This window comes from Ursus arctos, unplaced genomic scaffold (genome assembly GCF_023065955.2).
Source record: "Ursus arctos isolate Adak ecotype North America unplaced genomic scaffold, UrsArc2.0 scaffold_10, whole genome shotgun sequence".
NCBI lineage: Eukaryota > Metazoa > Chordata > Mammalia > Carnivora > Ursidae > Ursus > Ursus arctos.
In genome coordinates this window covers 74,151,612-74,164,154 of record NW_026622764.1, presented here as the reverse complement: position 1 = coordinate 74,164,154, position 12,543 = coordinate 74,151,612, and the positions used below count along the sequence as shown (strand labels likewise).

The window sequence follows — 12,543 nt, the reverse complement described above, 5'->3', positions numbered from 1 at the left end:
ATTTAAGATTTAAAAATGTATTTCAATGCAAACTAAATCCAAACTACATAATGGGTGGGAAATCTTAATTCAGAAAGAAAGCAAAGGAGAAAGGAATATGAACTTTGTATGTATAAATTACATTTCAACAGCAAAATAAAGTCATTTGATAAGCTCCCAATACGTTTTTTGTACAGATGATTATCATGTGATATTCAGATATTCCAGATAAGAATTAAGAAAGTGAAGGGTGCCTGGGCAGCTCAGTCAGTTAAGCATCTGACCCTTCATTTCAGCTCAGGTCATGATCTCAGGGTCATGAGACTGAGCCCCACTTCGGGCCTTGCACTGCATATGGAGCCCGACTGAGATTCTCCCTCTCCCCTCCCTTTACCCTTCCCCCCTGCCTCTTAAAAAAATAATAATAATAATTAAGAAAGGGAAGACAGCTAATTTACAAAGTAAATCACTCCATTCTACAAAGTAAGTCCTCAATTTTTGGAGTATATCTATAAAGTAAGTATAATTCGGACTCTATGATAAAGAAAGGGAGGTTTTCTCATATATTTCCACTGCTTGCTTATGGTAACTACCTATAATATCAAACATCAAAGACTCCTCCATGGCCATCTAACCTCTCCTCTGCCTGAAGCAAGTCATTTCCTGGCTCAGGTACACTACTCCATAGCTCTGTGTGATGTTTGTGTGTTTGGCTACATTAGGTTACCCTTGGCAGCTAACACAGAGCCCATGCTCTTACCAATGGAATTTAAACTCTTCTAATCTGAACATCCTTCCAATTACTTTAGAGACATTCTGTCAGTCAATATTGACTCAGTGCTAGAGACAGAAATAAACACGATACATGACCTCAGACCATGTCTTATAGTCTAATGGGGAAGGCAGGTATTAGATAAATTATTATAAATGATGAAACAGGTACATGGGTGGGGCACAAGTGGTATGAGGGGCTCAGTGTACCATGAGGACACATGGGCCAAGAGACAGATGAGCATGAGAGTGAGATAGGCGGGCAAAGGAAACGAGGCATACAACACCTAAGGGAGGAAAAGAACAGGCCATCTCCCAAATATGAGAAGGATCAAGGGAAACAATAAAAGAGATTATTAATAATAATCACAATAATAGCAAATACTGATATATCCTTTCCATGAATTGGATTCCAGGCACCTTTTAACACCCAGAAATGGAGCCACATAATGAAGGCCCTCATAAGAAATGTTAAGGATTTTGGCCCTTATTCCAAGGAAAAAGGGGAAGCCTTTGAAAGATCTTCAGATAAAAAAGCAGGACAATATTTAAGAAAGATAATCATAGCAGTACTGTTGTTGTGCTAACTAGAGAGGCAAGAATGGTTGTGGGAAGACTTTCAAGGTTAGTCCCGTATTCCAGGTGAGACATAATGGCCACCTGAAGGAAGGCAAGGGTGCGGTTGGGAGACTTCCTAAGACAGGGCCCTTCTGTTAGACAGGTGGCTGTGAAGTAGTAACCCAGAACATCCTCATGGAACAAATCTTACACCAAAATCTTTGGATTATTGCTCATCTATGTACCTGAGGTTGGCACCTGAAATTGCTACTTCTGAAGATTTACATACACCTATGAGATCGTCTCTGCAATGAATACCGTAAATCATCACAAAGTAGTGTCAGCATGGACAGGTGAACATGCCATCCCTCCAGCCATGATGTTTGCGGTCTTTCCCTTGAACATCTGAGATAGAACACATGCCAGCTCCTCTGTGAGGGCCCCCAACCTGCCACCCCCTCCTCATACAGACCCTATTCTCAGTATTTGACACAGGACACATCCCACTAAATGGCAGTATTATTTACATTGCTGTCCCCACTGGACTGTAAGCCCCTTCACTGTTATTCTTCACATTATCTCCATCTAACACAATGCCTGGTACACACGGGAAATTTATACAAATGATTACTAGAAGTCTTTGGTCATGAAACAGAGCTGGGGGGGGCATATGTAATAAGTAAATTTTAAAAATATTTCAAATATAAACAGGATCCTGGTGCTAACCTATCAGGCACTCCTACCATTTGTCTGATATAACTGTTTTTTCTATTTATTTCCTCCCAAACCCATCTACCCTCTCTTCTAACTATTCCCCAAATTCTGATAGTCAAGCATTTGTTCAAGTAACTTAACACTCAAATAACTCAAATGAAGAGGACAATATATACTCGATTGTCTCACAGTTATGGAGAACAAGTAAGAGGACAGAAGATACTCATCTGAAAAGTTAACAGTAAATCACAGGCACAATCCCAGGGATTTATTTCCCTCTTCATCTTTGTGCCCCTGTCCCCTGCAACACCATCCCCAGCCCAGCATGTGGCAGCATGAACATGTCCAACCAGACTTGTCAAGCAGGCACTGGAAATACAAAAACAAAGTAAGAGATGGTCCCTCCTCTCAAGGATTTTACAGTCTAGCAGAGTAAAATTATGAGCATGATAAGTCAGAGAGGACTGAATGGACTATGTACTGAGAACCCTGAGCAAAGCAGGGGCATCTACCTCAGAGGTGCAGGGCAGGGGTGGGCGTGAGGCAGCCCACGTGAAAGGCAACCTCTTGGAGAACATGTGTGGGCTAGAGTGTAAAGGATGAATCCAAGTCAGAGCAGCAAAGTGGAGGATGGAGAGAGTGTTCTAAGCAAAAGGAACACCACATACAAAAAACAGACATGAGAAAGCTTTCATTCAGATAAAAACAATTACCAAGCACCCACCCTGAAGCAGTTCCCGTGCTACATGGTCGTGACAAGTGTCTCTGCTCTCATGAGATGGATAGAGTGGTAAGTTTATCAATCCACAAGTGCTTGCGATGGCGAGTACAGGAGGAGGACATTGAATCAACCAAAGCCAACGAGATGGCGAGTTCACAATCACAGAAAGCCCTGTCACCCACAGGAACAAGACCAAGTCCAACCTGAAAGGATCAGTGTCCTCTGATGCCGAGCAGGGGAGGGACATGATCGGGTGAAGAGTGAGTACTGGAGCGAGTGAATCTGTGAGGAGGGACCTACGCTACGACAGAGGCAGCACAGGAAGAGAAAGCCTAAACCAGAGAGCTGGGAAGCAGGGGAAAGAGATTTAAGAAGAGGATGAGGACTCAAGTCGTGAAAATGTTGATTTCGAGACACTTACAGAACTCCAAGTGCAAAATAATAGCAGCCATTTCGTCAGTGTCCTTATGTGCCCATTATCGTGTTGAACTGTACATATGACGTATGCATCATGTGATCGCCAAAGTAACGACCACCGTGAGTAACAATACAACAGTGCTTTTCGATAATCTGCCCTGCTGCGATATGGCAAAACTGGATAAAACTCAATTAGAAAGTTGTGACTGCCTGCCATCCTTGACTCAACCCTTACTCTCATTTCTTTAACCTTGTAATAAAGCAATCTTGCACTGGATATCATTGAATCTTAAGGGCTTCAGACAGACTCTCATGGAAGGATGTTACTGTATTACCTTGTTACTGATTGGGAAATACAGGCTCAGAGAGGCTGGCTAATTTGTCCAGAGTCACACAATGGAGAAGTCAGGTGTCAGTTCAGATCTGTGTGACTACAAAGTCTCAGGCACGTAACCACTACACTACACCACCCTTCTGACACTGGGATGGCAACGGGAGATGCAGTGGTCCTTCCACAGGCATGGCGGCAGGTGCCTGGGCTGGGTGGGGATACTCAAAGAAAGTGAAAGCAAAATGGAAGAGGTGAGTGAGGGCTCCTACACTAGCCCATACTCAAGGATAAACTCAGGAATAGGAATTCACAAATAACTCTGGGGAGCAGGCAAAGAAGCATAAGGACACCAAAAGAGAATGATGCCATAAAAGCCAGGGCGTTCAGAAAGGGCATGAGCAATAGCATCTAAGCTTCAGAGGGATCACATAAAAGCAACAACAAAAGTCCACAGGATTTAACAATAAAAAAGTCATTAATTGGTGACCTCAGCCAGGCAATTTTATTGCAAATCTAACAGAAGCAAAGGTTCATTTGCAATGATAACAGATGATGAGCAGGTGCAGCCCATAAGCATATCCTACTCTTTCTAGAAGATGGACCAGGACAGAATGCAAGAAAGGAAATCAAAAGTCAAGTTTGTTCTGTTTTCCCCAGAAAGGGAAAGACTGAAACAATGTTTAAAGCTAACAATAAACGGGCAGTAGAGGCAAACAGTGAAAATACAAGCAGTTCTTGATATTTAGCTCAGTATTCTAAATGCAATACGAGTAAAACTCTCAAATAATAAGACAGATTTTACCCGAGCAATGAAATTAAAGACGTACCCACTGCAGAGAAAAAAAACCTCATGTTTCAATTCTGGGCAGCAGTACTTTCAAAACTGGGCAATCTGTTGTTACTGAGAATCAGTAAAGAGAAGTCCACAGTGCTCTATGCCAGCGAAACAGCCACATAATCATTATTTAGAGCAAAAAAAGATAAAATAATAAATAAAAAACCAAATGTTGTATACGTATGATGCTCCCTACCATATGAAGGGAGCTCCATAAATAGCACGTGGCCTCTCTTCTCCCACACTTACTAATGCCCCCCGACTGCTCATGCCACCAGAACATGGAGTAGCATATCTGATTGGTCACTTCAGAAAAGGACCTGCATGTTCCCAAGAAGTCATCAGGGGTGGCTCCTCCTACACTGTGCTGTGCAGGGGCAGCCCGTGCAGGGCAGCTGGGGTCTCCCACGCTGCCTGTGTCTAGACCAGTGAGCTAATCTGGATGATTCTGGAGCAAGGGCAGAAGCAAGCTGCCTGCCATCAGTCATGATCTCCAACACCATCAGGATGTCAGGGGTGATCTGTGACGTTTATCTGCTAGACTCCTCTCTGGGCATCTCTTCGCCGACTCAGCTCTCAGAAAAGCAAAGCAAGGGTGTCACTTACTGGGTCCTCATCAGCCTCCACATCATAATGCTCCCAAAACATTAAAACTGTTCAAGGAAACAAATGAATATCAAAAACTAATTTTTTCCTGGAACTAATAGTACAAAAATAATAGGGAAGATGCCCAGGAGGCAGTTACCCATTACCCATATGGCCAGATAGAATACTGAAAAGGTTAGAGGTCAGGATTACTAAATAATCATGAGAATGGTAGCCTAAACTTAAACTGAGATAAAGAAAAGTGACCTTGAAGACAATTTCTGGGAGAACCGAGCTACACATTATGAGTGACAAACAAAGAGTCAACCCGACCCATCCAGTGTAACAGTCCAGAGAAAATTAACCAAGAGCCAGAAACAAAACAGTGCTTATGGTATAATCCCAAAATAACAAATCAGAATCCATAGTAGATGAGAAAATGAAAAGACACACAAAGTGGGAAGACTCAACTTTATAAAAATGTCAAATTATCTAAGTAAATGTATAAATTTAACTCATTCCTAAACATATAACGACAGGTACCCCCATCCCCGTAAGGCTAGACAAGCAAGCTGTGGCCGTGCCCTGTGCCACAGGTATCTGAGAAGTTTTGAGTAAAAGCAGTATTATTCTGTAGGACTTGTACCCTTTGCACCTGATTTGGTTCTGAATAACTTGAATAACTGGGCTGATTTCCAAATCTACATCCACCCGAGAAACTACTGGCCATTAACAAAAACATTCTCTTCAAAAGAAAGTAATACATCACACGAGAAAGAAGGATCTACAACTCAGACAACCTGGATGGATAAGAGCAAGTCAAAGACACAGACACACCACACCCACTGCATGATTCCCCTTCCAGAAAGCAAATAACCAGCTCAGCTCCTCTGTGCTACTCAATGCCAGGATCACGGTGTGAGCGGATAGGACTGGAGAAGGCCTGAGATGGGGTCTGGGTGTGGGCAATCTTCTGGGTTTTGACCTAGGTGTGTTTGTAAAATTGTATTGAGCCTACATTTATGATATATGTACTTTTCATTATTATATATGTATGTGCATTATATTGCAATGTAAAGTTTTTATACAAGACTATAATACAGATTTTGAAAAATAAGGATTTCTAAAATTTTGGAACACAGAACAGCAGAGTTATAGGAATCTAAGGTTAGACTTCCAGAAAAGGCTACTCTGAAGACGACCATTCCCAACTAAGTGAATCATCTAGCTAGTGGAAAGATCAATATCCACTTCCTAGCTCACAGTTACAGATCCTTATGGTAACAGCACTGCAGACTCTTCTTCCTTTAGTCTTACATGGGCTCATCCTTAGTTCGCCTCCCCCATTCCAACTCCTTTCACTTTTATTTAAATGAATAAAGATGTATAATGATTAGCAACTTTTCCTTTAGTCATTATCCTTCAAAAGAAACAGCATATGCTATAAAAGACACACCACAAGAAATATGCTTTATAACCTTAACCGATGGGACAAATCCAGAATTTTTCAGGACAGTATCTAACTTAGAAAGAGTTCAGACAATGGTTATATAAGGGAAAGGATGCTCACAAAAGTTTAAGGATACTATTAAACTGAGACCCATGCTGGTTTTCCCCCCAGACCACTCTGTCTTTCCCTAAAAAGATTCTCAATAAAGGACACTCATCCCTTGCCAAGACCTCAAGAGTCCCCTTTCCTGACACTGCCATCAGTCTGCAATACTCGGAGCTGAGCCAGCACTGCCACACGAAACTCTGAAGGACTGGGTGGTGTGGGCAACACAAGGCTGGCAGGGGCAAGCCCTGAGCTCCAGGCACACACTAGCTTCTGACCTTGAACCAATCCTCTTTCCCTCCTTCCTCTGTCCGATCCAACCAACAACAGCTGTGCTCACTACTACATGGGCTACAAGATATGAGACTGGGGGTACACATGAGAAACGAAATGGGAAAGCATTAAAAAGCTGTGTAAGGGATGTCTGGGTGGCTCAGTCAGTTAAGCATCTGCCTTCAGCTCAGGTCATGATCCCAGGGTCCTGGGATCAAGCCCTGAGTCAGGCTCCCTGCTCAGCGGGGAGTCTGCTTTTCCCTCTGCCTGCCGCTCCCCCTGCTTGTGCTCTTTCTCTCTCTCTGTGACAAATAAATAAACAAAATCTTTAATAAAAAAAAAAAAAAGCTGTGTAAGAAATTACCGTAAATGCATACCACCCTACCCTGACAGGAGAGGTTTTGAAATACAACACCTACCTTTGGATTCTTTTAGATGTCAGAATCTAGCAATGAAATGCCTTAGAATATAACAATTACATTAGGTTGAACCATCTGAAAGTGTTGACTTATAGGTCTAGAATAGATAACTCCTGGCAATTTCATACTGGTTCAACTTCACAGAAAACTTATAAAAAATATTTATATTTTTAGCAATAGGTTTATTGTGGGAAAAAAAAAAAGACTAAGCAACTATAATACCTCGGGTTTGGGCAGCTTCCTTTAAAGCAGCTATAAGGTGAGGCTTCAAGCTGTCCAAAATGAACCTTCCTTCAAGACCTGGGAAAAGGGACCTAAAAAGTGAAAGAAACACAGCAATCGTAACCTTCTAACAATTCTAAGATAAAGAAATTCTATTACATAATTTCAAATCAGTTAAATGTACTATATTACATAAATTATAATGCACGTACCAAATCACACTACAATACTTTTTGATCGAATATTATCTAGGCTTCACTTTAAAACACGGTAGCATCATGTACCATATCCAAGTCCAGAATAGTCTAAACATCTTAGAATGCAATTAACTTTATTTTCTGAGATGTCATACACATCCTCAGTTATCAAGAGTTCCTTAATGTACTATTCCCATTAAATTCAATTTCATCAAAATAATTCATTATTGACTTAATCTTACTTCATTATTAGCACTTTAGAACCACTGTTTTCAGTGTTCTGTTATTGAGATTTCCAAGAGAAACAACTGTTCGATAACTTTCTGGCTCATTAACATCTGAATGCTTTTTCACTTTAGAATGTAAAAATATACCCTTTCATATTTTAACAAAGTATTTCTGCAAAAGTTTTCCTGACTATAAAATCTACACTGATGATGACTGACGAATTTCACAATAAAGGACTCTAGACGTATGTGGGGGTGGGAGGAGGGAAACAAGCACTGCAGAAGCGTGAGCTCTACCTTGGATAGTCTTCTGAGGTAATATAAATAACATCTTGATCTGATACAGATGAGGAGAAGGGCACAAAATTTCCGTTTTGTAAAGGTAGCAGCTCCAACCCCAGGAGTTCACTGTAGGCTTGGTCAGAAAGCACAAATTCCAGAAGGTGAAGCTTGTCTTGGGCATCACCCGGGTGCGCAGACTTCCTCAGCACCTGCCGCACCCACGCGGGCGTCACCTTCCTCACAGGTTTGGGGCTGGAGGCAGCGAGCTGAACGGCAGCAGCAAGATTGGCCGGTACCTTGACAATCTGCTTCCCTGAGCTCTGGAGGTAGTTGAGAACGGTTTTTGTGTATTCCAAACTTTCGTCCAGTTCTGAGAAGTAGGCCTGCTCCAGCTTGACCCAGTGGTTGCTAATGGAATACATCACTGCATTCTGGAACAGCTCGTTAAACAGAGGCTCTAACACCGGCTGCCAGTGCACCTTGACTTTGTTCGCATCGGGCCAAAGCTTATAGATGATGTCAACCGACAAGGGAAAATCGGAGCTCTTTTCTGTCTCCAGACGTTTTATGGAATCTAAGATCAGAGTTGCGTAGGCTTTAGGGACAACGTTCACAACAAGAAATTCATTCCACAAAGCTGCCGGGTCTCTCCACTGATCCAGCTCTCGCCACTTTATGCTTCTGCGATTGTCAGTCAGGCCAAAGAACCCGCTGATGTGAACTGGGAGGCCTGTTTTGCTTTCCTCACCCGGCGGCAAAGGAAGAAAGCAGAAGGCTTTTCCTGAGAAATCAGCTATTGCTCCTTTTTCTTCATCATCTCTTGACAAAGACATGGCTATTCCAATGATTGGGACAAATTTCAATTCATCAGCTAAAGAGTCAAGTTTACCACTAATCCCTCGCCCACCCACACTGTTACACACAAGCCAAGACGTTTTTTGTGCGTCCTTAGTACTCTCATCTTCTAAAACTATATTTATATGATATGTTACACAGGTTATGCTATTGCTTGGAATTTTTTTACAATAATTACTTATAGCAGTTTCCAGGATCTTTACAGAATTGGGCCTCTCATGTTTCAGGGCCTTATTCTCACTAGCAGTTACCCTAAACACCAGTCTCTCGGTTCCATCGGCCTCTCGGACGTGTAAGGAGACATCCTGCACACTTTTTAGGAAGAGCAGCACTGTGTCTGCATCTGCCCTGAAAGACTCAAACAGCTCAAGAACCTTCTGCTTATTGTAGAGGTTACTACTAAGCTGGGAAGGTTGTAGGCGAAGAGGGAAACGGAAAAACGTTCCTGGAAAATTGGCATTTACAAACGTTTCCTTGGTGCTTCCAAAAATACCAATAAATGGTGCAAACTGGTCTGAAAGTTCACTAATTTCTTTGCTGTCATCTTTGAGGTTCCAACATTGTCCTGATTCATGCGGACCAAAAAGTGTCTGATGAGGATCTAGCATTCCAATCTGGTCACCACTAAAGATACAAGGAACATCTGTGAAGAAAAATTCAACAGTCACGATCAACTCTGAAATTTAATGGACAATTATAATTACAATGTATAATTACTATCAAAATATTATATGTGGAAAAGCATAAACCGTAAAGTGACTCAAACACAGATTTATCTAAAATCAAACTAAATTTAGCTCAGAAATTTGATTCTCTGAACATGAAATCTAACGATTCTCTTTTGATTCAGTAAATACAAGGCAGAGAAACTTTAAATGCTTACTGTGAAAACGTAAGCTAAATCTTCAAACACCTACTAAACAATTAACATATGTAAAGGGTATCTGGATATTTATACTCGGCCCCCACAGCCACCTGAACTCAATTATACAAAGAGTTGCATCCTACACTCAAACATTTCAACCACAGATCCTCTGCAAAGAGGGGGAGAGAAATCACCGCACAGGTGACTCTGCCCACCGTGTTACTTGGTGAGCAAAAGCCCTGGGGTGAGTCTACAACAAGCCCCCCCCCACACCACAGTTCGCCTCCACCCCTGTGCCTCTCATGCTGAGCACACCTCACCACACGGAACCTAAGCGTAATGCTGCAAGAGACAAATTTTTTATGTAGCATGGCTCCTAAAACCAATAGCAACTGTTTCACCTGTTTCTCAACCACAGAAAGAATAATATTTCCACAGAGGCAGAAAAACTAGGAATGTCAGATGCTATGGACTTCAGCAGGCTGAGCTGTCACAACCACGGACTCCTAAACTTCCAGGTATTTTAAGTAGGAAATGTAACATCCACCAACCCAGCCGCTAAATCCATCAACAATGGTGGGATGGCACTCTCGTCTGCACTCCCTTTACATCACATCTGCACTCCCGTTACTGAAATTACATCAGAGAGATTCCTGACAGTTGTAAAGCATAATGCATGACCTTCGCAAATCCTCAGATTAGAGCACAGCACTCCAGTTAATACCGTCCCACATAACCGTGCTCATTCGCAAACAGGGAACAAACAAATCCACAGTGATTTGCAGATGCTGGCAGTCAGCTAGACTCTCTGACTAAACAATTCATTCCTGTACAACAGTCTCCATGCTTATGCAATTCACCTATGTGCCCCCATAAAATTTTAAAACTTCCACACGTCACAGGCCTGAGGGGTAACTCATAAATAAACACATCAACATTAACATTCGTGTATAGTTGTTACACAATACTGTGAGATATGATTTAACATATAATTTACATTACACAATATATTATAATAATATAAATGCAATCAAAATAGACGCTTACTACAACTGGACTATAGTGAGGGTGACCCAACATCCCACTTGCAGCTCCAATTCAGACGAGCAGTTTGAGAATGATACCACCGTCTTCCACTCTGCTGAGTGTTCCAGTGTGAACAGTTAGTTATATGGTTACCCTAGCTATAGCTATAGCTCTGCCAGCTAGCTCAGTCTCTCCTCCTGCAAGTTCAAAATGCAAACAGAGTTTGAAACTAAACCATAGCAAGTGCCAATCCCATTAAAAAAAACTTCTTAGCACAAACTACAGTAAATAAAAACTGAGAGCTCTGACTCTGGAAGAATAGCCAACTACTCTTAGAGATGTCTACACCAAAAGTTTCATGTACTTCCTATTGTACCCATGAACCAGAATCCTCATATTCTGTCTAGATTCAAAACATGATTTCAAAGTAATCTTTAAAATACTCAAAAGTTAAAGAAGAGCAAAATTTTTATCAGGAAAATGTTGAGAAACCAGAATCAAAGATCTTCACTTTGTTATTCAATTCTACTGAGTATTATACTTTCCTCTTTAATCTCCTAATTAAAAATATGTACAAGAAAATCTGTGAAAATGTTTGTCTGACTCAAAGATATTCAGTGTAAAATTTTTTTAGAGTAGGAACAATTTATATAGGCATTTCAAGAGCTACATTTCAAACCTCATGTAAGATAACTTACTATATAATATTACACTGATCCCATCGGATCACGACATTAACTTTTAGCATCACATGATGAAGCTCTGGTGTATCGACCATGGTAACTTTAGAAAACATGGATAGTTCACTGGCATATTTCTGGCTGCCACCAGAAAATGTGGAAAAGATGAATTTCAAAGTATCATCTCCAAAGTTAACCAAATAAATTACAAAATATAGGTTAAAATAATTTTCACAACCGTGACTCAAAAACTAAATACTATACCTGTTATATGATAGACAGAATTAAACCCGATTCCGAATCTTCCAACCTTCAGGGGGTCGTCCTTTTTCCTGCTTCTGGCTATTTCCTGAATGCCGTGCCAGTCCTCTGGGGTGAAAACTGCATTGTTGTATACATACAGAGCCGGCCCTGCGTGTTAAAGCGCACATGCAGTATTCAGAAAGAAGTAAGCTGTGGTGTTCAGTCCTCTGTCAAGAGCTTCCTCTACATAAAACTGCTTATTCCATGGGAAGATAGAAAGAAGTGAATGGAATGACTGAATTCTGCATGATAATTCTGATTTTCACAATAAAAGTAAAAACACAAACTAATGGTAAAAAATAACTAGCAGGAAAAAAAAATGATTGCTGGCCAGAACTCCAAAAAGGAAAAATGAAGGATTTTATGATACTTAGACATCCAAACCACAGAGCAAATGAGGAAGTTAATCAGAGTATAGTATTACTTTATAAAATTTGTTCCTAAATGGCATATTTAAATCATTTTGTAAACAGGATAACCTATAAATGTACTAAGGAGACTTGCTATCTAAAAAAACCTTGTTAATATATTTTTTCATAAAGAGAAAAATAATCCTTTAGTCATGTTAATAATCACCTTGTTTGTTTCTGTTTTTGTCAGCCTGTGGATTTTTCTATACAAGGCATTACCTGTGTAACTAAAATAACCATTAATGTGACAAATTTTAAAATCAGCACTTCAGAATACTACTACCCTGTCTTCAAAGTAGTTCTTTTAAAAGGTTATCT

The 12,543-nt window shown here is 40.9% G+C and overlaps 1 protein-coding gene across 5 annotated transcripts in view; it reads right to left on the bottom strand.

Annotated features, from left to right (window-relative positions):
- The window catches only part of SACS (sacsin molecular chaperone), an 89,945-nt gene that overhangs the window by 17,028 nt on the left and 60,374 nt on the right, over nucleotides 1-12,543 (bottom strand). For all 5 annotated transcript variants that reach the window (XM_044381695.3, XM_044381693.3, XM_044381694.3 and 2 more), the window contains 3 exons: nucleotides 11,777-11,923; nucleotides 8,102-9,584; nucleotides 7,381-7,472 (listed from right to left, as the gene is read on the bottom strand). In XM_044381695.3, the coding sequence (XP_044237630.2) occupies nucleotides 7,381-7,472; nucleotides 8,102-9,584; nucleotides 11,777-11,923 (1,722 nt within the window). The remainder of the gene's footprint in view (nucleotides 1-7,380; nucleotides 7,473-8,101; nucleotides 9,585-11,776; nucleotides 11,924-12,543) is intronic.